The sequence below is a fragment of the Hemiscyllium ocellatum genome, chromosome 42 (assembly GCF_020745735.1).
Source record: "Hemiscyllium ocellatum isolate sHemOce1 chromosome 42, sHemOce1.pat.X.cur, whole genome shotgun sequence".
NCBI classification, from domain to species: domain Eukaryota; kingdom Metazoa; phylum Chordata; class Chondrichthyes; order Orectolobiformes; family Hemiscylliidae; genus Hemiscyllium; species Hemiscyllium ocellatum.
Window position 1 is genome coordinate 9,763,195 of NC_083442.1, and position 14,791 is coordinate 9,777,985.

General features: G+C 43.4%; 1 protein-coding gene across 1 annotated transcript in view; it reads left to right on the forward strand.

Moving 5' to 3' along the window:
* Nucleotides 1-5,463: 5,463 nt before the first annotated feature.
* ca12 (carbonic anhydrase XII) overlaps nucleotides 5,464-14,791 on the forward strand; it is a 66,239-nt gene continuing 56,911 nt past the window's right edge. The window contains exons 1-3 of the mRNA XM_060853596.1: nucleotides 5,464-5,539; nucleotides 6,501-6,696; nucleotides 8,517-8,537. Coding sequence (XP_060709579.1) covers nucleotides 6,606-6,696; nucleotides 8,517-8,537 — 112 coding nt within the window. The 5' untranslated portion in view covers nucleotides 5,464-5,539; nucleotides 6,501-6,605. The remainder of the gene's footprint in view (nucleotides 5,540-6,500; nucleotides 6,697-8,516; nucleotides 8,538-14,791) is intronic.

A 14,791-nucleotide genomic window follows, 5' to 3' on the forward strand; every position in this document is an offset into this window, starting at 1 on the left:
CCACCGTGCCGCCCACACAGTGTCTAGTAAACTTCTCTGAACTGCTTCCAACACATTAACATCCTTCTGTAAGTATGGAGATCAGTATGAGACATATAGTTTGCATGCAGCAAACTGAAACAAACAGTAAAAGGAATGTGGAACAGATGACCTGCCTATGTGAGATTCATTGAAGGGTAAATACTAGCTAGAACACCAGAGAGAACTTTCCTACTGGTCTTCAAATTGCTGTCTTTCATCTATAACATTCACCTGCAATATACCAAATCAGCTGTCTATGCTCTAGACCAATGTAATAATCTTAACACAGCATTTAATGCAATACACCAGTATTAGACACAAACTTCAGGCCAACCTTAGAAGACTGTCATGGTGGCTCAGTGGTTGGCACAGATGTCCCACAATGCCAGGGATCCAAGGTTCAATTCTAGCCTCAGGTGATTGTCTGTGTGGATTAGATTAGATTACTTACAGTGTGGAAACAGGCCCTTCAGCCCAACACATCCACACCGACCCTCCGAAGAGCAACCCACCCAGACCCATTCCCCTACACCTAACACTATGGACAATTTAGCATGGCCAATTCACCTAACTTGCACATTTTTGGATTGTGGGAGGAAACTGGAGCACCCGGAGGAAACCCACGCAGACACGGGGAGAATGTGCAAACTCCACACAGACAATTGCCTGAGGCTGGAATTGAACCCATGTCTCTGGCACTGTGAGGCAGCAGTGCTAACCACTGAGCCTCTGTGCTGCCCACAAGGTTGCATATTCTCACCATGGCTGCATGGGTTTCCTCCGGGTGTTCCAGTTTCCTCCCACAATCCAAAGATAAGTAGGTTAGGTGAATTAGCCATGCTAACTTGCCCATAGCATTCACGGATGTGCAGGTTAGGTACATTAGTGAGGGTAAATGTAGAGTAATAGGGTAGGGGAATAGATCTTAGGAGGATCACTCTTCAGAGGGTTGGTATGAACTTGTTTGGGTCAAATGGCCTGTTTCCGCACTGTAGGAGTTCCATGATTCTATGAAATATGGCAAGATGCCATGTATTAATGGACAGAGTTGTAAAAGGAAGTTCAACAAGTACCTGAAAGAAAAGAAAGGGAAACTCCACCGTCACTATGCGTCACTGTTTAGCTAAAACACTGATGATTAATCAAATGTGGCGGGTTCCTGTCGCTGATCTGTAAAATCCTGTAAAGATAGAGGGAACTTCCCAGAGAAATTCTTGCAGTAGTGCCAGGTTTCAAAGAAACCCTACAGTGGGGAAACTGGCCATTTGGCCCAACAAATCCACACCAACCCACTGAAGAATAACCCACTCAGACCCATTCCCCTACCTCTACTACATTTCCCCTGACTAATGCACCTAACCCACACATCCCTGAACACTATGAACAATTTAGCATGGCCAATTCACCTAACCTGCACACCTTTGGACTGTGGGAGGAAACTCACGCAGTCACGGGAGAATGTGCAAACTCCACACAGATAGTTGCCTGAGGCGGGAATTGAACCCAGGTTTCTGGTGGTATGAGTCCTCAGACTCTGACTCTACATTTCCCTAGAAACTGTGTTGTTTGGGATAGCGGCCAGGCTGTATGCTGAGTTGTGTTGGGTGAAGTTACTAGATTGATCACAAAGAGCTTGTGTCATACCCTCAAAGAAGTCAGGAAGTTGGTCCTTTGGTTCCTTCAGTTTCTAATGACCATTCTGCAGTTTTTTTTCTTGTTATGTAGGTATTCTAATGTCTTGACCATTTACTCATTCTTGAAAATAAAGGAATTGTGGGCTTACTATTTTAAACAAGGTGTCAGAGACCAGAATTGAGTTCTAGTTTTGTCAATTTTCCTACATCACAAATTCACAGAAAAACAAAACCATTCACTCAATGGTGCCCATATTAGCTGAATACACAGGCTGCCCATTCTAAACTTGCTTCCCAGCACCTGGTCTGTAATATTGCAGCTCCGCACAGATTCAGTCTCCACATCTTACTGTTCGTCCAGTTAAAATACATGAGAGTGGCTTTCCTTGACCTATTTGTCTTTGTGATTGAGTTTTCAGACTGTTAATGAGGTTTTTAGGGCGAATTTACCTGCCAACTCTTTCTTATCATGTGATTTGATGCCACATTATGAGTTTGGGTCAAGGCAAAGGCAAAAATAAACCTGTGTCATGCATTAATACTAAATACTACTTACTGCTACATGGTAATCAGAGATAAATCTGGTTCTGATGTATAGATATATTAGGTAAGGAATAACCCTATCATCATATTTTCATGTCCACGTGCTGTCAAGACTGTTTATGTTTTTAGAGTGTTCTAATTGGGCTTGTTGTATTATGATGTACAGCCCTGATATCATCATTGGGTTGTATTAGGGTGCCAATACTCTTACACAGCAGCCCTGGGTATTTTGAACCCTTGGCTTGGAGGTGATTGCAGATATCTGGGTGAGTGGGCATTGCAAGGCTAGTAGGGTGGATTCCACTATTAACAATTGACCTATGTCAAAAATGAAGAATAGGTCGGTGCCTCGATAAATATTGTCCAAGTGGCCCAAATCTCAGATAGGCACAAACAGTTCTGAGGTGCTCCTTCAAAGTTTTAACTTTGATGGCAATTACCAATCATGTATGGGGCCCGGGCTTTTGAAGGGGGCCAATGCACAAAGGCAGCAAATATCTCAACATTCACCATTGTTGGCGCTGTAAGATTCAGCTCATTCTGTCTAACATTCATCAGTGTAATGTGAAGGAATTGGAAAGGGTGCAGAAGCGTATGAACAGGAGTAGGCAATGCAGCCGCTTGAACCTGTTCTGCCATTCAATGAGATCATGGCTAATCTGTGGCCTAACTCAATATACCTATCTTTGGCCCAATATTCCAGGAAAAACAGATGTCAATTATGGGGATAGATTGACAAAACCAGAGCCGATTTCCACAGGGAGAGAAATTGATATAGCTATTCAAAAACATGAAAGGGTTGAACTGAGTAGAATAGATGGACAAAATGAAGCCATTAATTCTAGCTAAAGGATTGAGAATGTGGTAACACTGATTTAACATGAATGGCTAAAGAATTAAGCACAGCTTCAAAAAAATGATTTTAGATGCAACTGGTTAGGTCTGGACTGCACAGCCTAAGAATATGGTAGACACTGGCTCAATTAAGTTTTTTGCAAAGCTCCTGCGGTGCAATCTGTGAGCTATAAAAAGGAATCCATGAAGTATCAACACAAAATGGACATTTCTCAATAAAACAAATTGTTGTTGACAATTCAGAGACCTATTTTCCTGCCAGTTAACTTGAAATTGCAGGACCCCTGAGCTAATCTTGATTTTTGGATGTCTGGTTAAGTCTAGCAAAGTTACTCAACTGCAAATAATTGTTTTGTACATATCTTTTAGAAGTCATTAAAATGCAAATGATTCGTCCTGTGGTTAGTGCATGTACCTCTCCAACTAATTAAAACATCCAATTTTAAAATGAAATGAAGAACTGCAGATGCTGAAGATCTGAAACCAAAAAAAATTGCAAGAGAAACTCAGCAGGTCTGTTAACATCTGTGGAGAGAAAAGGATTAACTTTTTGAACCCAGTGACCATGATGCTTCAGAATTGGAATTTCAAACTTTCTAATTTATGTCTGCAAACAATGTTACATGGGACTGGTTTTATTTGACCTTTTGAAGGGCCACTGGACTTGAAACATTAAACACTGTTTTCTCTCCTGCTGAGGTTCCCCAGCAATTTCTGTTTTTGATCCAACTTTACAATATTGTTTGCTGACTTTTCAACTTCAAATTGAAAATCCAGAAAATTGGTGCGCAAAGCTTTCTCTTACCACAATGGTATTTGAATTTTTGAAATTTATCAAAGGCCTTACCATAAGAAATGATGGATCAGAAAATGGAAAGAGATGCACTGGTCACATGACATAATAAGCTTTGGGTAAAGAGTTGCCTTACAGCATGTTTGATTAGACGATTCTATGCAATTGAATAGGTGAGACCCTGCCAAAGACACTCAGTTTGAAAATGTATGTACACAAAGGCACTGGCTGGCCTTGATCTCTCACTCTGAGGAACTGCAACTGGGATTCACGATAGGGTATTGCACCTTGACTTGATTAGACTAAAAAAGAACCTTAAAACAACAGTGAATTCCTCGGTCCAAAACTTCTTTTTCTTGAGCGGACAAAGAAAGGATGCCAGGACTTCACCCTAAGAAAAGTGGGAAATGTCTAACAGCAATCTCATACTGATCATGTCAGTGAATATACATGAGTATGAGGGTGTATCGTATTATATTGTATATTGTATGAAGCAACAGACACTTGTCTTTCTTCTGAAATTCATAAGGAAATGAGTTATTTTTCCTTGGGATTAAAACAGACAAAATGGTTTCAGCCAGTTAAGGTGGGCAATAAAGAGGAACAATCTCTCTATCATCTCTCACAAAACTTTCTCAAATTTATACCCAAACTGTGAAACAATGTCCAAAATGTTCTGAAGAAGGATCAATGTTAACTCTGCTTTGTCTCCACAGATGCTGCCAGACCTGTTGAGGTTTTCCAGCAGTTCTTTGGTTTTTATCTTCTGTTTGAGTTGGTGGAAGGCACATGGAGCTGGGAACCTTTTAGAATTGCAATTATCAATTAGATTAGATTCCCTGCGGTGTGGAAACAGGCCCTTCGACCCAGTAAGTCCACACCAACCCTCCGAAGAGCAACCCACCCAGACCTGCCTCCCTCTGACTAATGCACATAACACTATGGGCAATTTAGCATGGCCAATCCACCTGACCTGCACATCTTTGGATTGTGGGAGGAAACTGGAGCACCCGGAGGAAACCCACATAGACACAGGGAAAAGGTGTAAACTCCACGCAGACACCCGAAGCTGGAATCAAACCAAGGTCCCTGGCACTGTGAGGCTGTGGTGCTAACCACTGACCCACTGTGCCACCCTTCACTCATCCCATTTCACATTTACCACATTGCCACTCTGTCTCATCAATGTTGAAAATCACACAACACCAGGTTAGAGTCCTAAAGGTTTAATTGGAAGCACTAGCTTTCGGTGCGCTGCTCCTTCATCAGGTGGAAGCTAGTGCTTCCAATTAAACCTGTTCTATAACCTAGTGTTGTGTGATTTTCAACTTTATACATCCCAGTCCAACACCGGCATCTCCAAATCATGTCTCATCAAAGTCACACATTCTCTGCCTCTCCATTATTGCTTCTTTTCTCTCATTCTGCCCCCTTGTCAGCCATTTCATCACCTTCTGTTTTGTTCCTACTGGTCTCCAGTCTGCACCCAGAAAACAAAACAAGAACCGAATTGCAAGCAAAACCAGTCTGTTCTCAACCTAGATATGACTTCCCGTGAAAGTGATGACTCATTCGACACCGTTCCTTACACGTAGTTCCCCTATTCAAAGCATCACAGGCTGCTTCAGTATCCGTTGACTTCCAGGGTTTAAGGAATCGTTGCTCTTTCTAACAGAAGGACTACACTCTTAAGGTATTTCTGCCAAAGTACCCTGAGGCTGGGTTCAGTTGCCTCTCATTGCCTCAAATGTAGGCAAATAGTATCCTGAGTTAGGGCGAAGTGCCGTCGGTTTTTGCTGGGAATGTACGACTCAAAGTTTATATTTCTTGATATGCAAAGTCTGTGCAGAACTGCTGTAGGATTTGTGCAAGTACACAAACTTTTTTCAATGCAACCCCCCGGAAATTTGAATCTCCCCTAGAGATGCTGAGTTTCTCCGATCATTTCTGTTTTTGTTGCAGCTTTCCCGGGATCACGGCTTTTTGTTTGAAACTATTGGTAATTGATGACAATGAGATGTATGGAGTTAGACATTCATCTCCCCTTCCCCCCTCCCCTTTGTCCATATTTAACTAGGCTGCAGTGTGAGACAGTTAACCTTCCCATTGCTCGCTGGTCCAGGCGGTCCCCAACTCATGGCCGAATATTTCAATCATTATTTTATTGCTTCAGCGCTTAACCTGATTGTTACAAATCTGTTTTTCTTGAGGCACTGGTATTTTTAAATTGACAGAGAATTCAATTACTTCAATCTGGGAAGATTTCTGAAGCCGTCGAAGAGAGACTGTGAAAATGAAACAGAAATTATTGGGTCGCTGGAGTTTGAAGGAAAGTCTGTTTTCTTCCCACAGATCTGTTGAGCTTCTCCAGCATTTACTATTTTTATTACTGATTTTCAGCATCCGCCGTTCTTTGTTTCATTTCAGGGAAACAATGAAATGTAGAGCATGAATGCAGAATGAGGAAAGAGAGCGACACTTTTGGGGAAATACATTATCCCCTTCTCCAGCCCCTTGACCCTCACTCAGGGACAGGGGGTGGAGCTGGTGAGGAGGCTGTTCTGACTAGACAAAACAGATCTCGCAATGCAATTGATGAATGAGTAAATAAATAAGATTTGAACCGGTTAGACGGGTCCCACTATGTCCTGCAGCTCTACACAGTAACGCCCAGAGAGGCTGGGCCGAACCCACCCCCAACCCTCATTAGAAACAGCTCAGACACTCAGACGGAGAGGGGAGAAGCCTGAGTCTGAATCATGTCCCTCGGCTCACGGTCGCGTTTCTGGAGATCAGCGATTCTCATTCTTCGCCTCCTGGATCTAAGGAGCAGAGGTCTGGCGTCTGGAGGTGAGTGAGGGTTTGGGGATGAGGGATGAAGAGGGGACAGTGAAGAGGGCGAGGGTTTGGAGGGGTGCTCGGCAAGTAGGGTGAGTTTCAGCGTTGGCGTGGGGGGGGGGGGGGTTCTCGGGGTGAGGAAGGTGGGAGAATGGGGAGATTTAATTAAGGCATCTCACTTAGTTTCATTGTGGCTAATTTCACTCGGGTGTGGGTTCAGTGTTCCCAGGGGTGTCCCCACAGACTGGCGTTTGGATGAGGAAGCCCTCACAGGTAGGGGGAAATCACTGAGGGGGTCAGACAGGCTGCAGAAGAATCAGCGGGGGAGCCCTCGCAGACTGGAAGGGAGTCCGTTTTGAGGTTTCCTCAGCCTGGGGTTGATGGTGATAGTAGGGGAGGGTGGGCTTCAGAGTCCTCAGACTGATTGGTTTTCCACTGGATATTTAGTGATAAATGAGACCAGGATCTCTGAAACGGAGCAAAGCTCTGGAATGTCTGAGGTTAATTTAATGAGCTGCAGTCACCAGGGTCTGGACGGATAAGTGCAGTAGTTTCACTCAGCGAATCGCTCCTGCACTTTGTAAATGGGATATTTTGTATATTATGAAGGGTTTCTTGGGGAATTGGAGTTTGTATGTTGTCCTGGTTTATTGGGTTTTATTCTGGGTTTATTCAACTTAGAATCATACAATCCCTACAGTGTGGAAGCAGGCCATTCAGCCCATCCAATCCATACGGACCCTCCAAAGTGCATTCCAGACCCACCCCCTACCCTATCCCTGTAACCCTGTAACCCTGCATTTCCCATGGATAATCCACCTAACCTGCACAACCCTGGACACTATGGGCAATTTAGCCAGGCCAATTCGCCTAACCTGCACATCTTTGGCCTGTGGGAGGAAATCGGCCCACCCGGAGGAAACCCACACAGACACCGGGAGAATGTGTAAACTCCACACAGACAGTCGCCTGAGGGTAGAATCGTACCCGGGATAGTGATGTGTGAGGAGGCAATCTGTACTACTATCTTTAAAGACTTCTAAAAATACAGCCCTTCTGGACTTTCTGCTTCGGCCTCGAAGAGCTCAGACAAGTTTCTTTCCATCCATGTTTTCCCAGGGCCAATTAAATTTCTTCTTGGGTCCAAAAGGACTCTTTTTTTTTCGATTTGGTGTTTTTATTTCAGATCTCCAGCATCTTTTATTTTATCTATATTTTGTGTTTATTCTTCTGAATGAACAAGTCTGAAAATTTCTCTACTTTGACCAGCTTTTGCTTCTGTTGAATAGTTGATTTAAGATTTACAACCCAGTCCGCTGGTACTGCACCTTCAAAGGATTAAATCTGGTGCAGAAACTGAGGGAAAGAAAAGATTAGTTGAGAGAGGGGGGCAAAGAAAAAGTAAGAAAAATGTAATTTTAATTTTCAACAACTATTACCTACCAGACTGAGATTATACAAGATATACTATCTGGCCATTGCCTTAGCATCTATGAAGTGGTGTAAAAAATGTTCTGCTATTTACATCTTTGAATTTTACTAATGGGTAATTAATTTGCAAGTTCAGCATTCTCTTACAAATAATGTGGAGTTTAAAGGGGATATGTTGCCAACTTGAAGCAAATAGTAAATTTAGTGATTTACAATTCTCTCCTTTTCCCAAATATTTCTTCATCTCCTGAATTTACCGACCAACTTAACCAGTCATGTTCACATGCACCATTGACATTTTCCCACCAAAATCTAACCAGTGGTGTTTGACTGTGTACAAAGATGAATAATGCACACTTCATGACTTCACTTAAATAATGTTTTTCATATTTTATTTGCAGGATCCGAGTGGACCTACACTGGTGAGTGCTTCCTGCTTTTTTTTTCTTCCCCCCACCCCCCACCCCCCCAGTCAAAGAAGATTCATTTCACATCACATTGTCCAACTGTACACTCAAGTGGGCACTGGCTGTTTCCACAGTTCAGCAGCAAAACTGATTGCAGCTCAGTGTTAGTGTTTGCATTTATTGGGTATCTATCTGTCATGTTCACAATTGGAAGGCCAAGCTGTGAAATTGTCTCAGTTCTACACCAACACTATCTAAGATTAGTGCTTAAAAATGTGTTGCTGGAAAAGTGCAGCAGGTCAGGCAGCATCAAAGGAACAGGAGAATCAACGTTTCGAGCATAAGCCCTTCTTCAGGAAAGGCTGTTTCGAGCATAAGCCCTTCTTCAGGAAAGGCTGTTCCTTTGATGCTGCCTGACCTGCTGCGCTTTTCCAGCAACACATTTTTAAGCTCTGATCTCCAGCATCTGCAGTCCTCACTTTCTCCTATCTAAGATTAGTGCTAATCGGACGGTGCAGTACGGTGTGATGACCTCACCAATGCAACATCCTAGATCTGGTTCAAATTATATTTATTGTATTTTGTTTGATCAGAGGGTCTGGAATCATTTGTACCCCTCAACTCCCCGATCCACTGAGACTCATAGCCATGTTGAAAATCCCTAATGAGTCCTTGCCTTTCCAAATCCTGTTCCCCAGGATTCTCTCCAACAACTTGCCCATCACCGGCTTGTAGTACCCTGGCTTTTCCTTGCCGCCTTTCTTAAATAGTGGCACCACGTTAGCCAACCTCCAGTCTTCTAGCACCTCACCTGTGACTATCGATGATGTGAGTATTTCAATAAGGGGCCCAGCAATCACTTCCCTACAGAATTCTAGGGTATACCTGATCAGAGAGGATTGGTTAGAGTGGTGCTGGAAAAGTGCAACAGGCCAGGCAGCATCCGAGGAGCAGAAAAATCGACATTTCCGACAAAGCCCTTCGAGGGCTTTTGTCCAAAACGTCGATTTTCTGTTCCTTGGATGCTGCCTGACCTGCTGTGCTTTTTCAGTACCACTCTAATCTTGACTCTAATCTCCAGCATCTGCAGTACCCACTTCTGCCTACACCTGATCAGGTCCTGGGGATTTATCCATCTTTATGCGTTTTAAGACATCCAGTACCACCTCTTCTATAACATGGACATTTTTCAAGATGTGTTACTGAAAGCAGGGTCAGCACTGTGATCTGGGATTTTTGACCAGTGTAACTCTGCACCACATCAGACATTCATTGAAGGGAATTGTTACAATTTACTATTTGAGAAAAATATGCCGAATTTGAGAAGTGTAACAGGACTTAATGTTGCCTTCTCTCGATAATTACAATGCTGTTTTGCCTCTTTCTCTTGCCTAATAACTTGTTATTTATTGTCTGCTGGGAATTCAGAACCTTGTTAACATGTGAAACTCTGAGAAGAAAGGTAGACTTTGAAACCTACAAGTGTTCGTTTCGGGTGAAGCAATTTAAATCTTACATGATAACGCTGGTGGCTGGAAAGGTTGGTTTGGATTTTTGTCAGATCAAATGACAGCATTCAGAAAATAACTGAGTTAATTCCAAACTCTTTGTATAATTTGTTAAGTCAAAGATTGCTTTCAAAAGAAAAGGAAGGCTCAGAGCTCTCATTGTTAACGTCAGTAGAAATATGTTGAAACTTTAGGATAAAACAAATTGGTGCTTAAATATGGAAATTGAAAAGACATTGTAAAGGTTGTGGCAGTCTGACTTAATTTGAATATTTCTTCATGCAATATAGGTGGATGGTTCATTATGGTGGTTACCCAATACTGGGTGATTCAGTGCCTTTGAATGTCAAGGGGTAATGGTTAGATTTTCTCTTGTGTGAGAAGATCATTGCCTGACATTGGTGTGGAACAAATGTTGCTCGTCACTTGTCAGCCCAAATCAAGATTCTGTCCAAATCTTGTTACATATTGACATAGTACCTGAGGTTCCATGAAAGCTGCTGAACATTACTGAATATCCCACTTCTAACCTTGTGATGGAGGAAAGGTCATCGATGAAGCAGCTGAAGATGGTTTGGCACAGGAGGGCTTTTGTAGCACAATGGTAGCATCCTTACCTCTGGACTGGAGGCCTGGGTTCAAGTTCAATCCACTTCAGAGGCATGTAATAACGTTTCTGAATAGGTTGATATAGAAAAATATCTATTCTGTAATACAAGGAGAGGAGTGTTTTATGGCATAGTGGCAGTGTCCCTTCATCTGAGGTATGAAGCCCAGGTTCAAGTCCCACTCACTGCAGAGGCATGATGTCCTGGACTGGAGATGTCTGACCTCCAACAACCACAAACATTTTCTTTTCTGCTACGTATGACTCCAAACACATTTTCTCCAACTCCCATTGACTCCAGTTTTGCTTGGGCCACTTGATGCCATTTGTGGTCTAGCGCCTTCAGCTATTTCTTGATATCAGTGGCATGAATTAAATTCACCTGTAGATTGGCATCTGTGATGCTGGAGACTTCCAGAACAGGTAGAGGTGGACATTCACTTGGTGTTTCTGGCTGTAGATAGGTACAAACACTTCGGCATGGTCTTTTGCACTGATGTGCTTGGATTCCCCAAGTTTGAAGATAGGAATATTGGTGGAGCCTCTTCCTCCAATGAGTTGTTTAGGTGAACCTCTCTTCAGAATACAGTCCCTCTATACACTGTATCAGCGTAGTGAATCCTCTCTTGACTGCTTCCAATACCGTATATCTTTCCTTAAATAAGGGCATCAAAACTGTTCACAATAATCCAGCTGTGGTCTAACTAGTGACTAATATAGTTTTAACAAAACTTCCCTACTTTTATACTCCATTCCCTTTGAAATAAAGGCCAACATTCCATTTGCCTTCCTTACTATCTGCTGAATTTAGATGCTAGCTTTTTTTGATTCATAGGTGAGGACTCTCAAATCTCCCTTTTCTGGAGCTTTCTGCAGTGTTTCTCTATTTAAATATTCCTCAGCTCCTCTATTTTTCCTGCCAAAGTGCATAACCTGGAGGCATGATGGCACAGTGGTTAGAATTGCTGCCTCACAGCACCAGAGACCTGGATTCAATTCCAGCTTGGGCAACTGTCGATGTGGAGTTTGCACATTCTCTCTGTGTCTGTGTGGGTTTCCTCCCACAGTCCAAAGATGTGCAAATTAGGTGAATTGGCCATGCTAAATTGTCCGTAGTGTTAGGTGTAGGGGAACGGGTCTGGGTGGGTTGCTCTTCGGAGGATCGGTGTGGACTTGTTGGGCTGAAGGGCCTGTTTCCACACTGTAAGTAATCTAATCTCACATTTCCCCTCATTATATTCCATCTGTCAAGTTTTTTTCCCTTTTAGTCTGTCTGTATCACTCTACATACTCTTATGTGATCCTCACCACTTGCCTTCCCATCTTTTTATGTCATCTGCAAACTTGTCTATAATGCATTAAATTTTCTCAGTCAATCACAGTAAGCAAAATACTTGTTTAGTATCTGCCCCATCTTCTACAGCTCAACGCATAGGCTGCCTTGCTGATCTTTAAGGGGCTGTATTCTCTCCCCAGTTACCCTTTTGTCTTTAATATATTTATAAAAACCCTTTGGATTCTCCTTTACCCTCTTTGCCAAAACTATCTCATGTCCCCTCTTTGTGCTCCTGTATTCCCTCTTAAGTATATTCCTACTGCCTTTATACTCTTCTCAGGATTCACTCGATCTCTCCTGTTTATACCTGATATATGTTTCCTTCTTTTTCTTAACCAAAGCCTCAATTTCTCTAGTCATCCAGCATTCCCTACACCTATTAGCCTTTCCTTTCACTCTAACAGGAATATATTATCTCTGGACTTCTGTTATCTCATTTCTGAAAGCTTCCCATTTTCCAGCCATTCCTTTAGCTGCGAACAGCTTTTGGATGTTCTTCCCTAATACCGTCAAAATTAGCCTTCCTCCAATTTAGAACTTCAACTTTTAGATCCGGTCTATCCTTGTGCATCACCATTTTAAAGCTAATACGTTGACTGTTCATGTCCCTTCATGGACTCAATACTGTTAGTCATTGTAGACACCCACGTAAAATGGCTGGATCTGCATGGAATTCATTTGTGAAATACATGAACGACAATAAAAAAACTGTGCACATCTTTTACAGTATGGACTCCCGGCACGGTGGCACAGTGGTTAGCACTGCTGCCTCACAGCGCCTGTAGACCCGGGTTCAATTCTCGACTCAGGCGACTGACTGTGTGGAGTTTGCACGTTCTCCCCGTGTCTGCGTGGGTTTCCTCCGGGTGCTCCGGTTTCCTCCCACAGTCACAAAGATGTGCGGGTCAGGTGAATTGGCCATGCTAAATTGCCCGTAGTGTTAGGTAAGGTGTAAATGTAGGGGTATGGGTGGGTTGCGCTTCGGCGGGTCGGTGTGGACTTGTTGGGCCGAAGGGCCTGTTTCCACACTGTAAGTCTAATCTAAAAAAAAAGTGTTGGTCACAGATTATTGACCATTGTTTACCAGCAGGGAGTTTGAGTATTTCTTAAAGTCAAATGGTATTTGCCATATAAGGGCAGCTCCATATCATCCATCATTCAATAGACTGGCAGAAAGAGCAGTCCAAACTTTTAAGGCAGAGTTAAAGAAACAGCCGACAGCTTCACTCAATACCAAATGAACCCAGTTCTCATTTTATTATAGGACAACCCTTCATGCAACTACAGGGATAGCTCCAACAGAGATGCTAGTGGAGTTGAGAAGATTTAGCACCAGGTTGAACCTGATATTACCAGAGCAGGGTGGGGGTGGTGAGGTGTGGGTGGAAGGTGAAACAGCATCAGGAATGCCAATGCCACACACAAGACCTTGCTAATGTGAGAAACAAGGTCAGAAGTCACACAACCGGAGGTTATAGTCCAACAGGTTTATTTGAAATCACAGATTTTCAGAACGCTGCTCCTTCGACACATGAAGGTAGCTTTGTCATTTGACAAACGAGCAGTGCTCTGTGAGCTTGTAATTTTAATATAACCTGGTGTCGTGTGACTTCTGACCTTATCCAAACCAGTCCAACACATCGTGGCTGAGTGAGAGAGACAGTTCACTTCAGGGAACGGAGTTTGGTGTTGGAACCACAGAAATGTCCTTGCATGAGTATGAGACGTATTCAGTGCAAGGTCAGGTACAGTGATATGTAAAGTTTGGGTAGGTCTGATGGTCCTGAACAAGCACGTGGACCACATGAAAGCTGCAATACTGCAAGTGCTGCAGGAGCAAATCATGCCCAACTCCTGATGGTTCCAGAACCCAGGGGCTCAAACTCTCCATCAAGCGTTAAAGATGCCTTGGAATCTGAGATGGACAGCACAAGATGTCACTGCCTTGACGCTTTTGCTGCCTGAAGAAGAGAATGCATTTCTTCCAAGATGCTCTGGAAGCAAGAGGCAAGCTACTGTGCATTCCATGCTGCCGGCATGAACATAGAATTCCTACAGTGTAGAAACAGGCCATTTGGCCCAACAAATCCACACCGACTCTCCAAAGAGTTTCCTGATGAAGGGCTTTTGCCCGAATGTCGATTTCGCTGCACTTTGGATGCTGCCTGAACTGCTGTGCTCTTCCAGCATCACTGATCCAGAATCTGGTTTCCAGCATCTGCAGTCATTGTTTTTACTTCATTGATTTTATCCCACCCAGACCCATTCCCCTATTACTCTATACTTACTCCTGACTAATGCACCTAACCTACACATCCCTGAACACTAGGGGAAATTGAGAATGGCCAATTCACCTAACCTGCACATCTTTGGGTTGTGGGAGAAAACCGGAGCACCTGGAGAAAATCCACACAGACAGTCATCTGAGGCAGGAATCAAACCCAGGTCCCTAGCGCAGTGAGGCAGCAATGTTAACCACTAAGCCACCGTGCCGCGTCAGAGGCTGAGCTGGTGGAACCTGATCCGGTGCCAAAATGTTTCAGGAGGAGTGGGATACAGTGATTGTAATGAGGTCAGCTGGGTGGACTTCAGAGAATGTGAGTTTCTTGACTGGGGCTGTTAACCTGCTCCAATCAGAAAGCCCTGGCTGTCAAAAATTAACAAGAGTGCCACAGCGAGAAACCGTAATGACCTCCTCAGGACACAGACATGAGCTACAACTAACAGGATACCCTTTCATTGTCCAGTACTTCCCAGGGACCAAAAAACTACGCCATGTACCCTGCAGCCCGCAACACATTATCACTGAGGATGAGCA